Source organism: Corylus avellana, chromosome ca5 (genome assembly GCF_901000735.1).
Source record: "Corylus avellana chromosome ca5, CavTom2PMs-1.0".
Lineage (NCBI taxonomy): Eukaryota > Viridiplantae > Streptophyta > Magnoliopsida > Fagales > Betulaceae > Corylus > Corylus avellana.
This window is the reverse complement of record NC_081545.1, coordinates 35,000,086-35,023,174: the sequence shown is the minus strand read 5'-3', so window position 1 is coordinate 35,023,174 and position 23,089 is coordinate 35,000,086. Positions and strand designations below refer to the sequence as shown.

The window sequence follows — 23,089 nt, the reverse complement described above, 5'->3', positions numbered from 1 at the left end:
TTTATAGATTAGGTTGAAGGAAATTCCTCAAACCCAATTTGGAGGAAAACTTTGTCCATGCTACTCTATTGCAAGAATTCACTATTGAAGAGGTTAATGTGGCGCTTAACCAAATGTCTCCACTCAAAGCATCGGGGCCGGATGGTTTCTCAGTGAGCTTCTTCCAAAAGCATTGGGCTACCATGGGTCCAGAGGTTAGTAGGCTTGTGATTGATTTGCTCAATTCTGGTTATTTGACTAATGATATTTGCTGGATCGAACCTTTGATCATCTCATCTAAAAACCAACTAGTGTTAATTGAGAGAAGCCAAATCCTTTTATGGCACTCGAAATTGCATCCCTCAAGGCATGTTCTAAGAGTTGTCCAAGTAAGCAAAGTAGTGGCATTATTGAACCTCAACAATCCCTCTCTCAACATGACGCTTCCTCAACTCGAACCTATAACCTTACCTCTGATACAATTTGTTTGATCAATTGAGTTTCCAGCCATATGGCCTCAAGCAAGCCCCGTAGGCTTTTGACCATCTCATCTAAAAATCAATTAGTGTCTAGTAAAGAAAGCCAAATCTTTTGATGGTATTCAAAATCGCACCCCGCAATGCATGTTCTAAGAGCCGTCAAAGTGAACAAAACAATGGCATTATTGAACCTCAACAATATATATATATATATATATTTTTTGACATGTCCACACAAGAGGGGGAAGGGGATTCGAACTAGTGATATCTGCTTCATTAGGCATTCATTAGGCATGGTCTCAGCTGATTGAGCTACCTCTTAGGGACAACCTCAACAATATTAATTCAACCTACAAGGTTCTTATTTCGAAGATTAAAAATGCATCTTGTGTGATTGACTTCCGATCTATTAGCCTATGCAACATGCTCTACAAAATCTTGTCAAAGGTTCTAGCGAATAGGCTAAGGGTAGTTCTGCCTTGCATCATCTCCAAGAATCAAAGCGCTTTTATCCCAAGTAGATTGATAACAGATAACATCTTGGCAGCATATGAGACGCTACACACTGTGCATTTGAGGATGTGGGGAAAATATGAATATATGAGCATTAAGCTTGACATGAGTAAGGCCTACGATAGGGTGGAATAGAGTTTTTTGGAGGCTGTGATGAGAAGGTTTGGTTTTGACAATAGATGGATCAAGCTAATTATGATATGTGTATGTACGGCCAATTATGCAGTTTTAGTGAATGGCATTCCAATGGGAAAAATTATTTCAACTAAAAGTATTCGCCAAGGTGATCCCATCTCCCCCTGCCTTTTTCTCATATGTGTGGAGGCCCTTAGTTCTATGTTGGTTAGGACGAAGAGTAGAGCTATCCTTACAGGTGTCCCCACATCAAAGAGATGCCCTCGCATTAACCATCTTTTTTCGGCAGATGATCATAGGCAAGCCCACAACATTGGATTAAGATGACTCGGCCGATACAGACCTATGAGAAAGCTTCGGGCCAACGGTTGAACAAAGTAGCTCATAGCCTCATACGTTAGCTAAAATGGCAACCAAAACTTTCATAGATAGGACATGGGTGGGTGATACCCCCAATTGTATTTGTGATATTATTTTGAGGGAGCAACATACTCTCTCTTTTTTATTGATATAATGAAATTTCGACAAGTTATATATATATATATATATATATATATTTTTTTTAAGAAAAAAAAAAGGTGGGGTCGAGAGGGGATGGGGCAAAAAATGCCCCATTCAAGATGTAATTTCTTCACATTTACATAGATTTATTGACCAAAGAAATCATACTATCTGCTGTGTCTGACCCTTGGTGTAATTCTCCCAACCTGTTAGAGCTAGTTTCGTGAACTAATTAATTATCCTTGTCCTCAAGAAGTAACTCAATCGGCTGGGATCACGCATAATAAAGCGGAGGTCACTAGTTTGAATCCCCCTCCCCCTTCTTGTGAGGACATGTCAAAAAAAAAAAAAAAAAAAATAATTATCCTTATAGGCGAAAAGGAATTACAAGCTCAGATCGAGCACATGATAATAATGACAAACCAACAATTCTGATTAAAAAAAACGTAATTAAGTTTGACATAAATAAAATTTTAGGTCTAAATTAAAACATTATCATAATAACGCCATAACATTCTTCATTGTGCCCTAAGGCACTTATTTCAAAACCATAAAGAAACATAAATCAATAACTCAACACCGCTCCCAAACTCGTGCACCCCGGCCGCCTAATCCAGTCGCTCTGAAATCTGAGAGGGGAAAACAAAAGTGAGAGATAACTCAGAAATTAAGCAATACACCCAACCGTTTTAAAATGATTGAGTTAAAAAAAAAAAAAAAAAAAAAAAAAAATTATAATTGAAAATATAAGTTCGGAAAAAAGAAGTTTCATAAAGTAATTTTCCTCCTTTAAGACTTGAAATCAATTTAATATTTCTAAACTCATAAAATTTCTCTTCTCACTTGTTAAATATATGGTCTCACATACAAGTACGCCCCATATGCATGGGGTTGTGCATAATCCTAAAGGACTAGTGCCACCCGTGGTTGCAGGTGTGCCATTCATTCTAGGTCATTTGATTAACTCTAAGTGCACTCATCGTGGCAAACTGTGGTGATGGACCACCCTCTATGTGGTTGCACTCCATCCTATATCGTGCTATATATATATATATGTCTTATCTCTTAGGTGTACATCTTAAAACTGTCCTACCTTAGCATATGCTCCTTCCTTTCTTTTTCTTTTGCTTGAACTTTCATTCATCTTGTCATAATATAACATGGTTAAAGTGGTTTTTTTTTCTTATGTAGGGCACAATTAATTTGGAATCACTTATAAAGCTTAGTTTCGAGTAATAAATAAGAAATGTGAGATTTAGCACCTATGAGTATCTCTTCTATAAACTACCCACTAGTCTATATGTTCAGGGCCCTGTCATTGGTGCTAACAGTACTACCACATGACGCATTACTAAGTGAGTTTGATACCATTTGTAATGGCCCAAGAAAAAATGCTAGCTACATCTGCGTTATCATCCGAAAAAGATTAGTCAATTTGAAATTTCCTTAGATCACTTATAAAGCTCAGTTTCACCTAGTAAATAAGCAATATGGTACTTAGTACCCATAAGTATCTTTCTATAAACCACCAACTCTATGTGAAATTGGGATATTCTCCAATTCATTTAAATTGAAGAATATGCATTTAGTTATATTTGAAGGGTATTTTTGTCCCCTAAAATGTGAAAAGACAAAAATACCCATCAAATATAACTAATTGAATACTATCCAGTTCAAATGAACTGGAGATTATCATCTTCCCTCTGTGTGAGCAACTATTTTTTTCAAAATGGGATCAGAATGTTACAAACTTTTTTCAGTGATTACACACTCAAATTCCCATACATAAACGAGGCAAACAAATAAGTAGCTAGGAAAGAAAGGAATGTATATATATACACATTGGGTGCTGGTTGATAGATGTACGTTTGAATCTTCACGCGTACATTAATTTATGGGAGTCCACCCGCTCTCCATGGCTTTAGTGACCATCCCTCTCTCAAGCATTTCTCAATAAAAGTGGATTTTGTAGATTGTGCAGATATTATGCATTTGTGTTTCACTTTGAGTGCCTCAATATCTTTAGAAAGCTTGGAAATATCTCTATTAATTTGCTTAAGAGCATTGTCTACTTGATCGCTAACATAAAGGCCGAAGTGAGCACATGAGACCCTCTTGAAATGATCAACGGCAAATTGAATTCTAAACCCTGCTCTTTGCAAGGTTTTCAAAATTGCCCACCAGTTGAGAAGCAAATCATGGGTGATCTCCACAACCTTGATGTTTTTCATGTTGTATATGTACTCGCATAACATGTGAAAGAGAAACCCCTTTACCCTTGGACTTAACAAGGACTTGTCGCTAATATCCCCGTGTTTAGAAAGCAAATGCTTGAGGATAGAGGCTAACTTCTGAGTAGCTGTGTAACCGCTAACTTTAATAGCCTCTTCTTCTTTATAAGGACCCAACTTAGAGGAAAACCGTTCAATCAAATCCAGAAAACTGCCCTGATGAATTTGATCTATAGGAATCTCTCTGTCATGATCATCAAGAAACTGGATAAATTGTTTGTACGCCTTGTCAGAAAATAGTACAACTTCATCAGGGTCACAAGATAATATCTCTTTAACAGTATCTCTTTCCCTTTCTATAGCCTCTAAAACAGTACCCAACTCATTTTTCTCATCTTCACTCAAAGATTTTAAAATTCCATACAAATTCAAATCAAGTTCGAGTTGCTCTTCTTTCACTTGCACCATCTGTTTCGCTGCCTCTAATTTGGTAACCATCCTAACAAGCTGTCCATTAGGATTTCTCAACTCTACATCTCCATACTCTCCCTGTAGGGACAATATTACCTAGAAACCAACCAAAGATTAATGAGTCAAGAGTACTGCGAGCCAATTGTATAATTTTCGTGAGTGAATCGAAAGTCATGGTATAAATTATTGAACAAACCCAGATCGATGTACTTAAATGGCACTAACATGTATTTATTCAAAATAAAATTGTTATTCATATAAATGAACGTCCATACAAATCTTTAAAAAAAAAAAAAGAAAAAAAAAAGACCAATTAATTCATTAGACCATAAGAATGACTACTTTGGTTTACCCAATGTTTTTCAACAAATAGTACGATGCTTTACAGGAAATAAATGAATGAACCTTCATTCAAGAAGCCATATATATATAATCTAGTTGAAAATTAGTAGTTTCTGGAGTTCTACCTTGATGGAACATGCACGCGATAATATTTTGTAAAGATTACTAATTTCCACCACCTAGCTAGACACACAATTTCTTATGTTGAAGTACATAGATATATGCATGGTTATATGCAACTTTTCCCAAAGATGAGCGCTACACACGACAACAAGCGCGCGTTTGTTTATTCAAAGCTAGCTAGCTGCATGTGGATTGAATCAAAAATTAAGGTTAGTTACAATATTAAGTTGTTTCGACATGACATTCAGTATTATTATTATTTCCTTGTTTATTTGTCTTAGTCAAAAAGAGTAAAGCAATATGAAATAAGGATGCATGGATGATTGAAATTCTGAAATAAATTAAAAGGTGTTAGTAGCAAGCTACGTTATATATCTTTAAAATACAAGAATATTAATCTACATATCGATGGATGATCAGCTAATAATTACCTCAGAGATGACGCATTTAACTTCAGCAGCGAACTTACATTCGGTGCACTGATAAATGGGTAATAGCGGGTCTCTTTCTTCCTCACATGCATCACAATAGAATTCATCGTCTGCCTCGTTTTCAAATTTAGCAAGAGAATGTTGCGTCAGCATAAGGTGATCTACGTGGCATTTGTGTTTAATGGTACACGGTAATGGACCACACATAAGATGGAGATTGAAATCACAATTAAGATGGAGACAAGTGAAGGCATGTGAATCGCGGGTGGTGGACTTGCAAGCGCTGCAATTGAATACTTGAGCATCTATAATCTGCTTGACGCGTAGAAGGTGATTGCGACCCTCGTATTGTATAGAAGCCCTTATCTCACTGCATCCAACGTGCAACCGGAAATTGCATTTTTCACTCTGACAAATGTAGACGTCAATGTTGGAATGTTTGCGACAGACATTGCATATGATCCCAGGAAGAGGAGCTGTCCAGTCTATCTGTTGGAGATCAGGGTGGAACTGCTGAAGCAGAGTGAGAGGGTGGTAGGGATGAAAGGGATGGCAGATCTGTTTCGGCAACTCTTTACATGTTGTGCAAATGTAAACCTTGTTGCGGCAGGAAGGATGGAAACATGTATAGGTAGGACTATTATTTGTAAATCGTTTCCTACATGCATAGCAACTGGACTCACCAACGATAACATCCTTGATCTGTGACAATGAATGTCTGTGGAGGAAATGCTGAATCTCTTCTTCTGTAGATGATTTGTCGGTGGTAGTGGCCAACAAAGTACAATCAAGATGCATCTCAAAACCGCACCGAACACAGCCATAGTAAAAGGTTCTCGGTTGCAAGGGTTGGTAACAAGCTCTGCAAATACAACGATAATATTTATCTGGGTTATAAGTGTACAAGGAGAGAGGGCATGTATGATAGATGTACTGTTTGATCTCTTGCGGAAACCCTGGGTTATTACACCATGGATGCAGAAAAAAGTTGCATGGGAAGCAAGCGTAGGTTGGTGCCGAGCAGTATTTTCCACAAAAGTGGCAGAGAATGCAATCTTTAGGCACGTTAATGAAGCGCATCAATGGATGCTGGTGGGTACAAACCGTGAGAAGTTGCTCGTCCTTGCTTATAAAAGTGCATTCAAGATGAATGTTGAAGCCGCACTCGTGGCAGCGGAAGACAAACCCCTCGCGTCGCTGTTGCTTTGAATCACAAACATAACATCCAAAGTCGTGGTTTGGCTCTAGGGTTAGAGGGTGTTGGTGAAGGAATTGCATCCGGTAGGTTTGCAGTTGCCCCACCGGTTGGTTTGCACGTTTTTCGTAAGTTGTGATCGACATTTTTCTCGATATTCTATTGTAGGCTGAAAAAGATGAGCATTATATATATATAAGTTAGACGTTATAACTATATATAATATACATATTAAAAAGATCAAAGAAAGAAGAAAGATAAGTACTTGTGTCGAGAACTTACGTACCCACTTATATATCCACCATACCACCAATGGGTTTATAACAACATGCAGCAAATCTGCATCGAGAAAAGGGAATTGATAACCCTAGGGAGAGGAAATCAACAACTCTGACGAATATATAAACTGCGAGTCAGGGAGAGAGAGAACGAGAGAGCAATTGATCATTATGGTCTCAACTGGGAGTTGATCAAGTCTTATAAATACCATGAGAAATGCTATTTTGCATTTCTTCAACATTTCTTCCCAAATAGTCGAGTACCTAACGTGTCATGCTCCATCCACCAGATGAAGTTTCAGGGTGGAATATTGTTGGGAGAATATTAGTTAGTGCCTTCAAATTCAAGTCCTAGCTAGCAAAGCAATAATATATAGCACGGAAGGTATCAGATTTCCATAATTGAAGCTCCTTAATTCCCTCCTTTAATTAATAAAAGCCTTCAATTTCAAGTCCTAGCTACCCATAGCAAGGTATCAGATTTTGTAAGTCTCTTCTTCTTTTCTTTTCTTTTCTTTTTTTTGAACAATTGCAAGTCGATCTCTTCTTTCGAAGGCAATACTAATACGGAAGGTATTAGAAACCCTTTCGTATTAGTATATATCAAATTTTAATTGGTAAATGCAACCAAAAGTAATTCTTGTTTTTCATATTAATTTTTTTTATTTTTCATTTTTATTTGTATTTTGAAAACAATTAGGAGAAACTTCACTTTAGACCCCTGAACTACCGCGTCTTTTGAGAAGACTCACAAATTTTAAAAACTCTCAATTTAACCTCATAAACTTTCAATTTCATTCAATTGACCCTCCTCCTTCGTATTCAGCCGTTAATCCCTAACAGAAATTACTAAAAAAATCAAATTACCCTTCAATTTTCATTAAAAAAAAAATGGGTCCAAGGTAACCCTAACGTGGGTCACCTTGTGACTCGTGGGTTAGGCCGTGACCCACGTTGGGTCAAGTCAGACCCACACCGTGACTTGCGTTGGGTCTCGGCCAGAGACCCGCCTGATGACCCAGCGTGGGTCAAATTTTTAATTTTTAATTTGAAATTAAGTGTAAATTTGAAATTTTATAATAATAATAATAATAATAATAATAAATAAATAAATAAGGGATATAACTTTTAAACTTTAAAATCCGATGGAGAGGTCAATTGAATCAAATTGAAAGTTTAAGGGGTTAAATTTAGAGTTTTTGAAATTTGGGGAGTCTTCTTAAAATGCGCGGTAGTTCAAGGGTCTAAAGTAAATTTTCTCCAAACAATTAATAATTAAAAAAAAAAAAAAAAAAAAAATGTCCCCACAGTTATAAAAGCGTACACTCCGTTTCTCGGTATTTGGTGTGTTTTTCGAACGTATGATTGGCAATAATATAAAGTGTTGCTTTAGTGTTGTAGAAGAGAAGAGAGAGAGAAAATAAATTTCAAGTCCTAGCTACGTACCCAAAGCAAGGTATCAGATCGATTCCGTATACGGAAGCTACTATTAGAAACCCTTTCGTATTAGTGTATTAGTATCAAATATTTAATTCAAGATGGCGTATTGGGACAGAGGGAAAAACTTACTTGTAACCCGTGCTAGCAGTGAAGCTAGTAATTTGAGTTGTACGTGCAGGCCACGATGCTTCTTATTGTCAAATAAGCAGCTGTTGTAATATGGGCTATATGGCAGTGGATAGTGCAGGAAACTCAGGTGTAATAACAGCACAGTGGGTCACTTCCAATATCGTTTTGATTAGATCGATCATTAAGTGCATCGAAGCAGGGTTTCAATGCGCTTGCATATATATATATATGCTCACTTAGGCACATGCGGCATTGGTTTGGCAATTAGTTGATTTGTTAAGTAAATCTTAACTCCCAAATGTTGGTCATCTGGGAGTTGATCAAGTCTTATAAATACCCTGAGAAATGCAATTTTGCATTTCTTCCCGAATACTTAACGTGTGATGCTCATGATCAATCCACCCAATGAAATTTCAGGGTGGATATATTGTTGGGAGAATATTAGTTAATACCTTCAAATTCAAGTCCTAGCAAAGCAATAATATATAGCACGCGTACGGAAGGTATCAGATTTCCATAATTAAAGCTCCTTCTCTCCTTTACTAAAAGCTTTCAATTTCAAGTCCTAGCTACCCAAAGCAAGGTATCAGATTTCCTATACGGAAGCTATAAGGTACTATTAGAAACCCTTAATTTTTAATTTTTTAATTTTTAATTTGAAATTAAGAGTAAATTTAAAATTTTATAAAAAAAAAAAAAAAAAATTCAAGGGTATAAGGTCATTTTATCACTTTTAACCTTTAAAATCTGACGGAGTGGGTCAATTGAATCAAATTGAAAGTTCAGAGGGTTAAATTGAGAGTTTTTTAAATTTGAGAGGTTTTCTTAAAACGTACAGTAGTTCAAAGGTTTAAAGTAAATTTTTTCCAAACAATTAATAATTTTCTTTTTTTTTTAAAAAAAAAAAAGGTCCCTACAATTATAAAAGCGTACACTTGATTTTTCAGTGTTTGGTGTGTTTGTCAAACACATGATTGACAATAAGATAAAGTTTTGCTTTACGGTTGTAGAAGAGAAGAGAGAGAGATAGACAAAATAAATTTTCATTAACTCTAGCATTTATTTTGTGTAATAGCTGGCACATTGTGAATGTTAGATGTAATGCATGGTTAGGATTTAATAATAAGAGAATCTCAAATTTAGAAGAAATTTGAGGGGATTCAAATATTTCCCATGGAGCAATATTCAGCCTCAGCAAAGGATCGAGCTGCCGCTTCTTAGAGTACTTCTAAGAAATGAGAGAGTCTCCAATAAAAACACAAAAAACTAGTAGTGTGTATCCGCACATCATGCCCATTCACTATCACAAAATGCTTTGAGCTAAAAATCAGAAATAGGAGGATAAAAAAGTCATTGACCAGGAGCAGATTTGAGGTCATGAAGAACCTGATAGGTTGCGCGAAGGTGTGCCTAGTGAAGTTGATCCATATATTGACTTAGAATATGAATAGAAAGCAATATCAAGAGTCAAGACGCGTAATAGTGAAGTCAATTAAATGTCCAATGAGCCTTCAACCTATTTCAACAAACAAAAATCCAAAATTAATCAAACCGGCGACTTGCTATTTGCTAAGAACATTTGTAGAGAGCTTTTGCCTTGATCGGTACCAATAGCTATCGAAAGGTGTTCATGCTGTAACATTCAAAGTATACAACCTTTTATATAATCATAATATATATCTTCATATATATATATATATATATATATAGTAAAATGCCTTTGATATAATCATCATCAATACGTACAATATTACTTTTATTTATAACGTCGACATTGAATGGCAAACATTAGCAGCCAGGAAGTGGCTGCTAATCAGATCACATCTCTCACTCGAATCTCGTTACATAAAAAAAAAAAAGAAGAAAAAGAAAAATACACACAATTTTTATTTAGAACAAGCTAGCTAGCATTGTACTCAAGCAAATGCTAGCTGCCAACTTAATTAGCTAGAAGGATTTTTTGCAAGTGGCCGGGGTTTAGTATAGTATGGCCGGAATGTCTTCCTCGTGGCAGCAGAGGAAAGTGGTATACTCCTCCATGTTGTGGTGACACTGAGGGCACTTCATGCTCACCGGAATCCTTCCAGCGTTGCGGGAGAACTCGAAGCGGCTGCAGGGGTATTTCTCACCATGACGCAGGTCATGGTGGTTCTTGAAAGCCACATCAAAACCCTGCAACGCCACATTCGCCTTCCACGTTTCATAATCTACCAAGGTGGTCAAAACTGTGTTCCCATGCCCATTCACCACAATGCTAGACCCTTTGCTCAGCACAGCCCATCCACCCTCTCTGTCGTAGCTAAGCAGCCTCTTTATCCCGTGCATCACCGGGTCCAAGTGGTCGTCAGCCTTGTCTAGCTGAATCTTGGAGAACAGCATGCTCTCAAGTCGGGTCCAAAAGAACCACACCATGGCTGGGTCTTGCCAGCAGGAACTCAGCTTCTCCAATGTGATGGTCTTTATGATTCGCTTCACTTGCTCCCTTTTGCTCCCCTTTCCCACATAGAACATCTCTAAGGGTAGGCGTTCCGCCGATGCAACTGAGCGTGCTGAGCTTGTAAACTTCCGAATCCACTCAATGTCGTCCCCTCCATACATGAAAATGTATTTTCCATCTTTAATCTGTTATAATTACCAAAATCCCAAATGTTAATTATTATTTGAGCATTTGTCTACATTAATTAAGTGCAATTAAGTTAATTTTGCATATATACTTACCCAATTCAGTATTGTCTGGTCAATGCCATCCACCAGCAGCTCAAGCCTCCAAGTCTCTTCCCTCCACAGCGCTTCTTCTCTTGAGCTAGTGAAAGGAAAGGCATTGCTTACCCAAATCCACATCATGTGAATTGCATTGGGGGAAACCACCTTTCCTTGAGGGTCCAATACCACAAGGATAGGCTTCTTCTTCAAGTGCCACTTCTCCTTGATGAACTTGACCACTGGCTTTCCTATCAAGGAGGGGTGCACAGTGTACCATGGCATTGTAGACTGCATGTTCTGAAATTGTTTTTCAATGGAGTCAACCCCTGTGGTCGAACTGTCCACAACCGGTATCCACACAAGCTCATACTGACTCTCTAGCCTCGTTGGGTGGAGCCTGGACTCATTATAAATTTGTTCAAGAATAGAAAGCTCATCTTGAGAGATGTTCAGCCCTGAAATGAGCAATAACACGTTCTTCCTCCTAAGAACATCTATGTTAACCTGGTTTTTCCAAACAATTACAGAAAATTAATTAATTACAAACTTATAAGTATAAATTAAAACTTCAACCAACAGTGGTCATGTGTTCAGAAGAGCCGACCCTTTTCTTGGTGGGGCCATCAACAAGTGGCTGCGGATCATCCCTAGGGTTAATCAAGGCCCTGAGAACCCTCAAGTTATCAATGTGAATTATGTCAAAGAGATTGACAAGCATTTGAAAATATTCATCGTCCCTCTTCCCCTCTGCATCAAAAGAGATTGACAAGCATTTGGAATTATGGCATTGCATTGCATTCATGGTTTATAAAAATCACTTACGTACCTATGTATTGGTAGCACTTTTCCAGCTGCTCCTGAAGATGGTCACGCATGTTTTTGAGCTTGTGAGCCAGGGTGGATAACTCCCAATGTGCTTCTGTGGTGGACATCGCAAACCTGCAGGAATCGCGTAGCAACGGTAAAAGAAAGCTGTTAAAATTCTTGTATGTAATTTTTAGGATTTGAGGATGGAGGGAAAAACATACTCGTAACCCATGCTATTGAAGCTAGTAATCTGAGTTGCGCAGGCCACAATGCTCCTGACAGTCCAATAGACAGCTGTTGGAATAAGGGCTATGGCTGTGGTTAATGCAGATACCTCTGGCGCGATATACGCGGAGGGTAGTTCTTTAAACTGAACAATACAACGGGTCACTTCCAATATGGCATCGATTAGATTGTTAAGTGCATCGAACCGGGGTTTCAACGCACTTGCGCGTTCAATTAGGCCAGGCACCTGCCTCAGGAGCGCCATTGCTTTAGCAAGCTGGTTTGTTGAGTAAATCTGGGCAAGGAGAAAAAATTCTCCATAATGCAAAGCAAAAGCAGCTAAGGTCAACACCAACTTAGCATCCCAATCAAAGAGTGATAGCTGGTGAAATATTGACAGTGTTGTTTGATGTGCATCCGCGCCACTCAGAGCCTTGTATGATATCTGCAATTCATATATATACATTATTTGAAAGCGTTAATTAATGTACGTTCTTTAATTAGCACATGCGCCTTGAAAATTTTATAATCATCATTAATTTGTTTTAACCTCGCAGGAAATTCGATCAATTGTAAATGACAGTGCATCAAGCATGGCAAGGAAACCAGCTTGGTGGGTCCTTTCTTCAAAGCTTTCAATTTGTGCTTCGGTACCCTGCAGTAAAACAACACCAACAGTAATAATTAATTAGGAAACACCACCTAGGAAAGAAAACTGATCATAAATTGACACATTTTAGATTTTACGGGTGAGGATTTACTATTTATAGAGAATTGAAACTATGGTAAATAGAAATAATTAATACAAAATGGTAGCTACGCAAGATATATGTATATCATTTAAAAAAGGATTAGTATTATACCGTTGTAATGAGGGTACTAGGATTCAGAGTGGCACGTTTAAGAATGTCCTCAACAAGATAGAGAACGGGTTTGGTATCAACTACTCGACCATCTGGAGCGTGGGTGGCCTGAATTTGCTTCACCATCCAGTTGTCATCGGACAATGTTAGCATGTTGCCTCGGTCACTTTTGAGCAGTTGCTGCATAGAAAACGGAGCCACTTTTCCGGGTTGCTGGAAAGAACCCATCTGCAAAGGACCCAACTGCTGGCTTGGCTGCTGTAATACGTTGCTGGGTTGCTGGTAAGAAACCAGTTGGGTGGGTTGCTGCAGAGAACCCAGCTGGCTCGGTTGCTGGTAAGAACCCAATTGGGTCGGTTGCTGCAGAGAACCCAGCTGGCTCGGTTGCTGGTAAGAACCCAGTTGAGTCGGTTGCTGCAGAGAACCCGGTTGGGTCGGTTGCTGCAGAGAACCCAGCTGGCCAGGTTGCTGGTAAGAACCCAGCTGGGTGGGTTGCTGCAGGGAACCCGGCTGGCTTGATTGCTGGTAAGAACCCAGTTGGCTCGATGGCTGGTAATTAGAACCCAGCTGGCTTGATGGCTGGTAAGAACCCAGCTGGCTTGATTGCAAAGAACCCATTTGGGTGGGTTGCTGCAGAGCACCCAGTTGGGAAGCTTGCTGCAGAGCACCTACCTGGCCTGTTGGTGGCTGCAACGCATTGGTGCCCCGGGAGGGTTGCTGAGCAGAGCTGGTAACATTGGGTTGCTGCAAAGTACCGGTGGCTCCCAACTTGGTATCCATTGGAGTTGAAGGCTAGAAAGTAGTCAAGGTTGAGAGGGTATAGAGGAGAAGAAGATGAGTTGTGGTTTTTGATTGCGATTTGGGTGGAGTATTTATATAATCATCAGAAAGGGAATAAAGTGCGGGCATCAACTTAATTCCTTGCTTCAATTGCAGTGTAAAACCATTGAACGTTAAGTAGAAGCCTGTCTCATGCCTCATGGCTTCTTTGTCCAGCATCCTGAAGCAGTAGAGTAACTTGCTGCAGGATCCTCTATTCAGCATGATGCATGTTACCATCGGTCTATAAATTGAATTAGAAAATTAATAAAGAATAAAGTTGCTTTGGATTTTATTTTCTTGGAGGATTAATTAATGTATTTATCAAATTAGGAAACGAATATATAGTATCAATAGATTCAAATGATCATGGCCGTCATTTTTAACCAATGAGAAACATGTTGAAGGCCAATGCTGTGGGTTAATTGGCTTCCTTGCTTGATTCCTACTTTTGCTTGTAATGCCAGTTGAGAATTTTTGTCCCTAATTAAGCCAAAACGTGAAAAAAGGGTGGAAAAGAAGGATTTGATTCCTTGCTTCTGTCTTGTGCGTGTACAAATGGAGATTTAGTTTAGCAATAAAGCAAGATTACAGAGATTAATTGACCCTTTAACGTACACTACCTGGTCCCCCGGCCAGGATTATGGATAGTCCTACGCTTTTTTGGTCGTACCCTGCAATAAAACCTGTCTGATTTGTGAATCTGTGATTGTACTCTGTAGTTCGACTTTGGAATTGTGATAATGGCTTTGTTGGGAATGTAATTGACTGATTCAATATATAGAGTCACTCTTTAAGAAGAAGAAAGATAAAGAAAGAAGACAAACTTTGTATTATTTGTTTAAGCGTTAATTAATTTATTAAATTTATATTAATTTTTCCTATTAACTTAACCTTTTAGGATAAGGGCATTTACAATGGAGTAGCCAAATTTTTATACAAAATAGCTCCTCAAAAATCACTTTATCTAGTTTAGCTAACAAATTTTTAAAGATCTTTTACATCCGATTAGTTATATTTTTATCTATATATATATATATATATATACTCTTTATTGATTCTATCTTTATTTCTTTTCTCAAATTCGTATTTCACTCTTTATTTTTTCAATGGTAATTCGTTTAGCACAATAATTTTTCAACGATTATTATTTTTCAAATAATCATTTTTGTAACTATAATATTTTTGAAACCGTTGTATTTTATAATAATTATATTTTTCAACGGTTATCGTATTTGCCAGCGTTAAGTATGAAAACCATATTCTCATAATAATGTCAATCATATTTATGAAATATTTTTTTATTCAAAATTGTGAAAGAATATTTTTATAACGATCCCTTGAAAAGTGGTAAAAGTTTTGGAAAAAAGAAAAAACAAAGAAGAGAAACAATAAAAAATAAAATGACTCCATTGAAAAATGCTGCTACATGTAGCATTTTTTTTTTTTTTTTGGCTAATCCAATCAAATATCCATTTTGCATTTTTTTTTTTTTTTTTTTTTTATGGCTATTCTAATGTTGAAAGTTTTTTACTAATCTAATTAGTCATTTTAAATAAAAGTACCATTTGACTATTCCATTGTAAAAGTTGTGATTTAACATTATTCTCTCGTGATAGCTCATACCATACACTTCTTGAGATGTATACAATTCAAAGTCCAATGGGCTTAACTACTTAACTATTAAAATGGGTATAACTACTCAAACTAACCAAACAATGAGAAATTTTTGGCTTTCATTTTTTTGTCCATCTCCGTACAAGAAATGAGATTGACAAATCCATTATTAAATATGTGGGATCCATGTGTGGTTCGATCTTACCGATTTAATGGTAAATTTACAAAAGAAATAGACAAGAAAGTGAACTACAATTACAGCAGAATGGTCTACAACGACCCAACTACCCATAACCAGACTTTACATATTCCAAACCTTTAAATCATCTTACCCACAAGGTGTTATCCTAATGTCTCATCCCCTTAACTATTGGTTAAGTCAAGAAAAATGACGCTTAGCATTCTCAACTATTTATCTCTTAACATTCTTATCTACGTGGCACATTCTCATACATCCAGATTACATACAGTGAATTGAATTTCAATGAGGTTGTGACACAAAACTCATTTTTTGTGCCCTCCATTTAAACATCGACACCTCAGCCTACTGCACCTTAAGAAAATAAAACAAAAACACCCAATAACACCCAAATCCACTGAAAAATTAAAATCTCACCTCACGCATGTTTCCTTCCCTCTCTTTTTTCTCTTATTCTTAGATGATTCTCTTTCAAATTTTACTGCCGCTGGCTGAACCTACCACCACTGCCGCGCACCCCACACCGGCAACTAAACCCCACTGATGCTGCTCCTCCGCCGAACCCCAACATAGAGTTGGTTGCAATGACAACAAATTAAGAGTAGAAAACATAAGGAGAGCACTCTGCTCCAATATTCCAACTCACAAAATGCACTCATTATTAACCAATTTAATCAATTTGTATGCTAAAGGACCTTATTTTTTGCGTATACTATTAAAATATTATTCTTTATAAAATACAAATTCCTTATCTACCTTAATTTTTTTTTTAACAAAATTCTAGTAAAAGGCAAAAAGATGAGGAATGAGAGAAACATATTTGTGTTGAAATTTTTTTTTTTTAAAAAAAAGGGAATATGCTGCATTTCCTCCCCTAGTTCTTCTCACATCCTCCCACAATTTAAAATTATCATCGGATCTGCGGGCCATATGGGTTCCACATATGGACCCTAAAAGATCTAATGGTAATTCTAAAAAGTGGTAGAATAGGAGAAGAACCGATGGATCGAGGATGTACAACACATCTCATAAAAACGCTATAAGGAAGCACGCATGGTAGTATTCCCAATGCTTTGGGAAGCATTAGAAAACCTATTACATGATATTTTTTGTGGTTTTTTTTTTTTTTTTTTTAGATTTTTTATTTTAATATATATAAGAAAGGGAATGGGCTATTGAGTATATATATGTTGCTTGTAGTAAAATATTTTGTAAGGATATCATTTTTCAACTGTATATAGGCTAGCTGCGCGCCTTTTGTATGTGTATCTTTTTGCCCATTTTGTAAAATGTAATGTGTATATAAATGAAAAGTCTTCCTTTTTGAAATGCATCTATAGAGACTAGAGTATATATATATGTTGGATTTAGTATTTACGACTCTTTTTGCCTAAGACTTGGCGTGATTTTTCCAAGTTCAAGCTTAAGCTTGTTAGTTATCTTCTAACTTTGCTTCTCTCTCTTTCTTACCTTTCTTCGTGGAAATGAGGGTGAGATTCCAAGGCGACGTCATTTGTGATTTCCCTTGCTCTATGAGCGTATTAATTCCAGGCATGGGCTTTTTTGAAACTTTTTACATTACTTGATTACTTTACTAATTATAAATTAGCAGGTTGTCAAGATTTGGAGCGAGTATTTTTGTTGGAAAGATACCAATTAAGCGAATGACTCGCATTGTCAAATTCGTACATATAAATAACAGTTGTGATTTTGCAGTACTAATATTCATTTGGAAGCTGTGAGTTTACGTTTGATGACAAATTAATAAAGATATTGGAAGATATTTTATTTCTTTGTCTGAGATCATTCTTTTATGATTCCCGTTGTATTATTACTCTATAGTTAGTATTTGAAGTAGTAATTAATCAATCCAACTAATTATCAATTAAGTAGTATATAGGCACTACGAGCAACGTTCCAAGTTAAATATCGATCGAATGGTGTTGAACAGCCTTTTATATAATCATAATATCATTCATATATAGTAAAATTCCATTGATATATATATATATATTATCAAGGGATGATCGATTATACATCATATCATATATATAATATTACTTTTATTTATAGCATCATCAAATGGCAAACATAAGCGGCCATAAAGTGGCAGCTGATCATCAGCTCACATCTCACACTCGAGCCTCTCATTACATAAAAAAGAAGAAAAAGAAAAAGAAAAATACACACAACTTTTATTTTGAATTAGCTAGCATCGTACCCATTCAAATGGCTGCTAGCTAAGCTATAGCTAGAAGGAAATGTAGGACGTGGTTTAGTACATTATGGCTGGAACGTCTTCCTCATGGCAGCAAAGGAAAGTGGTAAATTCCTCCATGTTGTGGTGACACTGAGGGCACCTCATGCTCAAAGGGATCCTTCCGGCATTGTGTGAGAACTCGAAGCGGCAGCAGGGGTATTTCTCACCATGACGCAGGTCATGGTGGTTCTTGAAAGCCACATCAAAACCCTGCAACGGCACATTCGCCTTCCACATTTCATACTCCACCAAGGTGGTCGCAACCGTGTTCCCATGCCCATTAACCACAATGCTAGACCCTTTGCTCAGCACAGCCCATCCACCCTCTCTGTCGTAGCTAAGCAGCCTCTTGATCCCTTGCATCACAGGGTCCATATGGTCGTCAGCCTTGTCTAGTTGAATCTTTGAGAAGAGCATGCTCTCAAGGCGGGTCCAGAAGAACCATATGAGGGTTGGGTCTTGCCAGTAGGAGCTCAGCTTCTCCAAAGCGATGGTCCTTATAACTCGCTGGACTTGCTCCTTTTTGCTGCCCTTTCCCACATAGAACATCTCTAAGGGTATGTTTGCAGCCGTTGCAACTGTGCGTACTGAGTTTGTAAATTTCCGAATCCACTCAATGTCGTCCCCTCCATACAAGAAAATGTATTTTCCTTCTCTAATCTGTTAATTACCAAAACAACACACAAATCCCCAATTAATGTTTGATTAATAGCTTTGAGCGTTTGTCTACAATTAAGTGCAAGTTTATATATATGCATACTACTTACCCAATTCAGTATTGTCTGGTCAAGGCTATCCACCAGCAGCTCAAGCCTCCAAGTCTCCTCCCTCCAGAGCGCTTCTTCTCTGGTGCTAGTGAAAGGAAAGGCATTGCTGACCCAAATCCACATCATGTGAATTGCATTGGGGGACACCACCTTTCCTAGAGGGTCTAGCACCACAAGGATAGGCTTATTCCTCAAGTGCCACTTCTCCTTGATGAATCTGACCGCTGCCTTTCCTATCAAGGAAGGGTGTTGCACCGTGTACCATGGCATTGAAGATTGCAGGCTCTCAAATTTGTTTTGTATGGGGTCAGTCAACTGGCTCGAAGGGTCCACAATCGGTATCCACACAAGCTCATATTGACTTTCTAGCCTCGTTGGGTGGAGCCTGGACTCGTTGTAAATCTGTTCCAGAATTGAAAGCTCGTCTTGGGAGATGTTCAGGCCTGAAATGAGCAATAACACGTTCTTCCTCCTTAGAACGTCTATGTTAACCTGGTTTGTACAAAAAAAAAAAAAATTATAGAAAATTAGAAACTTTGTATATGTTCAAGCAAAAGTAAAGATAGTGATGATCATATGCTCCGAAAAACCAACCCTTCTCTTGGTGGAACCATCAACCAGTGGCTGCACATCATCCCTAGGGCAAATCAGGGCCTTGAGAACCTTCATATTGTCAAGGTGAATCATCTCGAAGAGTTTCACAAGCATGTCATAAGATTCACCGTCCAGCTTCTCATCTGCTCAAAAGGCATATATATGTTCAATGAAGGCTTCTTATGTATGGCACTGCATGGTTTGTAACACATATAGAGCATAAAAATCACTTACTTATGTGTTGGTGGCACTTTTCCAGCTGCGTATTAAGATGGTCACGCATGTTTCTGAGATTGTGAGCCAGGGTGGATAACTCCCAATGTGCTTCTGTGGCGGATATCGCAAACCTGCAGGAACCACCAATGGCAAAACCGCAAAAGCTGTTAAAATTATGCCAACATATAAAATATTTAATTGGAATGGGACTAAACTGTCTCAATTATTTTAATACCATATTAAATGATTATTTATGCTAACACATAAAATATTTAATTCAAGATAGCGTATTGGGATAGAGAGAAAAACTTACTCGTAACCCATGCTAGTGAAGCTAGTAATCTGAGTTGCGCAAGCGACGATGCTCCTGATAGTCCAATAAACAGCTGTTGGAATATGGGCTATGCCGGTGGCTAGTGCAGGAACATCAGGTGTGATATACATGGATGGTAGTTCTTTAAACTTAACAACACAGTGGGTCACTTCCAATATCGCCTTGATTAGATCGTTAAGTGCATCGAAGCGAGGTTTCAGAGAGTTTGCGCGCTCAATTAGGCCAGGCACCTGCCTCAAGAGCGCCATTGATTTGGCAAGCTGGTTTGTTGTGTAAATCTGGGCAAGGAGCCAAAATTCTCCATAATGCAAAGCAAAAGCAGCTAAGGTCAACACCAACTTAGCATCCCAATCATAAAGTGATAGCTGTTGAAATATTGAAAGTGTTGTTTGATGTGCATCCGTGCCACCCATGGTCCTGTATGATATCTGCAATTCGTACATTATTTGAATGCGTTAATGTACTAATAATATGTGGGAAAGTATTATCTAGCTAGGTCATGTATCAAAAGAGGAATGCAAGAAATCACATTTATGTTACCCATTTATCATATCTATATCATATCGGTTGTATTCAACATACCCGTCAAACTAACTCTTACATCAGTCTTTATTATAATAATAATAATAATTTTATGAGTTGATTGTGGAATAAAAATGTAAAACATAACATTACTACATTACTGAACAACAGAATCAAGTACCAATTGGTAATGCATGTTATATTGACCAAGTGAGATAAAAGGAGTGACAAAAGTGTGGTATATATATAGCATGAGTGGTATATATCATAAATGAGAATATTATATATTTTTTAGAAGAATATTATGAGTTATATATCATATGCGGTATGAAGATTTTGTAATCATCATTAATCATAACCTCGCGGGAAATTCGGTCAATTGTAAATGAGAGTGCATCCAGCAAGGCAAGGAAGTTAGTTTGGTAGGTCTTTTGCTCCAAGCTATCAATTTGTGATTGGGCACCCTGCTGTAAAACACAATTAAGCAGTAATAATTAGAATGAAAACAACGACGATACAAAATTATATTTATTAATATTACAAGGATTAGTGTTAATTAATTAATACCGTTGTAATGAGGGCAGCAGGAAGAGTGGCACGATTAAGAATGTCCTCAACAAGAGAGAGAAGGGGTCCGATCTCAACTACTCGGCCATCTGGAGTGTGGGCGGCCTGAATTTGCTTCACCATCCAGTTGTCGTCGGACAATGTTAGCATGTTTCCCCGGTCACTTTTGATCAGTTGCTGCATAGAAAACGGAGACATTTTTCCGGGTTGCTGGAAAGAACCCATCTGCAAAGCACCCAGCTGCTGGCTAATTGGTTGCTGGTAAGAAACCAGTTGGCCGGTGGGTTGCTGCAGAGAACCCAGCTGGCTCGATGGCTGGTAAGAACCCAGCTGGGTGGGTTGTTGCTGCAGGGAGACCGGCTGGCTTGATTGCTGGTAAGAACCCAGTTGGCTCGATGGCTGGTAATTAGAACCCAGTTGGCTCGATGGCTGGTAATTCGCACCCAGCTGGCTCGATGGCTGGTAATTAGAACCCAGCTGGCTCGATGGTTGCGGCAGAGCACCCAGTTGGCCCAGTTGGGAAGCTTGCTGCAGAGCACCTACCTGGCCTGTTGGTTGCTGCAAAGCATTGGTGCCACGGGAGGGTTGCTGAGCAGAGCTGGTAACATTGGGTTGCTGCAAATTTCCGGCGGCTGAGGCTCCCAACTTGGTATCCATGGAGTAGGAAATGAAGGTTAACTAGAAAGAAAGCAGTACTCGAGGTTGAGGAGAAGATGGGTTGCATGGTCTTCAATGTGGGTAGCCTATTTATAGATAACCATGAGAATTGAGAAAGAGAAAGGGAATAAAGTCGGCATTGCCAGCTGCATCAACTTCCTTGCTTCAGTTGTACGTAGTTAAAGTGTTAAACCCATTGAACGTTAACGGGAAGCCTCGCTGGCTTTTTGTGGGCCTCCTGTCTCAAGGCATCCTCTTTGTCCTGGATCCTGAAGCACTGGTAGACTAGTAGTAGTAGTAGTAGTACGATCTGCCGTTTGCGTCTTCAATTCCTCGGTCACTTTATGATGCGGGTTGTCTGAAGTGGGTCGGGTTTGGCCCATTTGTTTTCCATGTTATGGGTCCCTAAAGCTCGGTAGAATATACAGTATCACTGGGTTCAGATCATCACGGCCGTCAATCGGAACCAGTGAGAAACATGTTGATGCCTGATGCTGTAAGTCAGTAAGTGTTTTGCTTCCTTACTTGATACTTTCTTTTGCTTGTAGTGGTAGCTGAGAATTTTTGTCGCGTGAGAGAGAGACACAACGTGAAAGCGAAAGAAGGATTTGATTCCATGATTTTTGTTTCTTACGTATGTTAAAGCAAATTTAGTCCAGTAGTACAGATTTATTTTTTCCTTTTTCTTTTTCTTCATAATTTTTTTTTTCTCTTTATTCCTTTTAATATATACGTAAATGTTCGAGTATATATATATATATATCCTTTTCCTCCAATTGTTAGGGATATTTACTAAAAAGTAAAATGTCTCTTATATTCATGTCAAATTTTATAAAAATACAAATATACTCTTAATTAAAAAATTAAAATTTAAAAAGTCTAAAAAAAGAAAAGAAAAACTAAAAAATAATGTGTTGATTTAATGATTCAAATTATGAATTTACTGGAAATTTTCTTTTAGTTCCCCCAATCCTTAATAGGCCTCTATTGCTTCTAGTAGAGATCGGTGGTTTGGAAGAAATTTTTCCCGTGGGCTCCGTTTTTTTACACTTATTTATAATATGCTATCATCTACTCACCATGTGACACGTGTGCATACCATTTTTTGCACCTAGGAATAAAAGGAGAAAGAGGGACTTTGTTTTTTTGATCCTTCTTTCTTCCCATCGACTTGATTCTCTACATATCACTCACGTCTCTATCCCTCCCAGAGACTCATATCTCTCTCTCTCTCTCTCTCTCTCTATCTCACTTTGACAACCCTCTCTCCTCATTTCTTGAGGACCTCACTCAATACACCCATTCATAGACATTATAGGCAAATTACTATTATATGTTTTATCCACATATAAAATGTCAACTTAAGCATTATAGAGTTTTTGGCCTCAACTGAAAACACCTTGTTTTGTAAGAACATCTTTGCCATACATAAAGTCCTCTCATAGCTCAACCACGAAAGAAAAAGTGGTGCCTAGCAAATCCTTGGAAGAAGAAGGAAAAAAAAAACAAAAACAAATCGCATCAACAGGTGATACAGAGCAATTAGAAAGCTGAAGGGGCTCAACTTTCATGTCCAGCCCATCTTGCTCCCGGCCATTTTGCTGTAAGACCCACGGTGTCATCGTGGGTTCTGTTTTTTTATTATTTTTTTATTTTTTTTACTATTTTGGTTTTTTTAGCTCATTATGTTAT

The 23,089-nt window shown here is 37.9% G+C and overlaps 2 protein-coding genes across 3 annotated transcripts; both read right to left on the bottom strand.

Annotated features, from left to right (window-relative positions):
- Nucleotides 1–10,005: 10,005 nt before the first annotated feature.
- Nucleotides 10,006–13,681, bottom strand: LOC132181237 (protein SIEVE ELEMENT OCCLUSION B-like). Its single transcript, XM_059594361.1, has 7 exons — nucleotides 12,846–13,681; nucleotides 12,533–12,637; nucleotides 11,979–12,427; nucleotides 11,777–11,889; nucleotides 11,555–11,697; nucleotides 10,966–11,454; nucleotides 10,006–10,869 (listed from the first exon to the last, which is right to left on the bottom strand). Exons 1-7 carry the CDS (start codon nucleotides 13,623–13,625, stop codon nucleotides 10,225–10,227), a joined length of 2,724 nt encoding a protein of 907 aa, XP_059450344.1. The 5' UTR covers nucleotides 13,626–13,681; the 3' UTR covers nucleotides 10,006–10,224.
- Nucleotides 13,682–17,526: 3,845 nt separating this feature from the next.
- LOC132183378 (protein SIEVE ELEMENT OCCLUSION B-like) lies at nucleotides 17,527–21,446 on the bottom strand. 2 transcript variants are annotated; one of them, XM_059596808.1, is made up of 7 exons: nucleotides 20,741–21,446; nucleotides 20,533–20,640; nucleotides 19,631–20,079; nucleotides 19,336–19,448; nucleotides 19,102–19,244; nucleotides 18,508–18,999; nucleotides 17,527–18,400 (listed from the first exon to the last, which is right to left on the bottom strand). In XM_059596808.1, exons 1-7 carry the CDS (start codon nucleotides 21,395–21,397, stop codon nucleotides 17,756–17,758), a joined length of 2,607 nt encoding a protein of 868 aa, XP_059452791.1. In that variant the 5' UTR covers nucleotides 21,398–21,446; the 3' UTR covers nucleotides 17,527–17,755. The 2 variants fall into 2 exon arrangements, with proteins under 2 accessions (XP_059452791.1, XP_059452792.1); XM_059596809.1 differs by having other exon boundaries at nucleotides 20,533–20,637.
- Nucleotides 21,447–23,089: the final 1,643 nt, after the last annotated feature.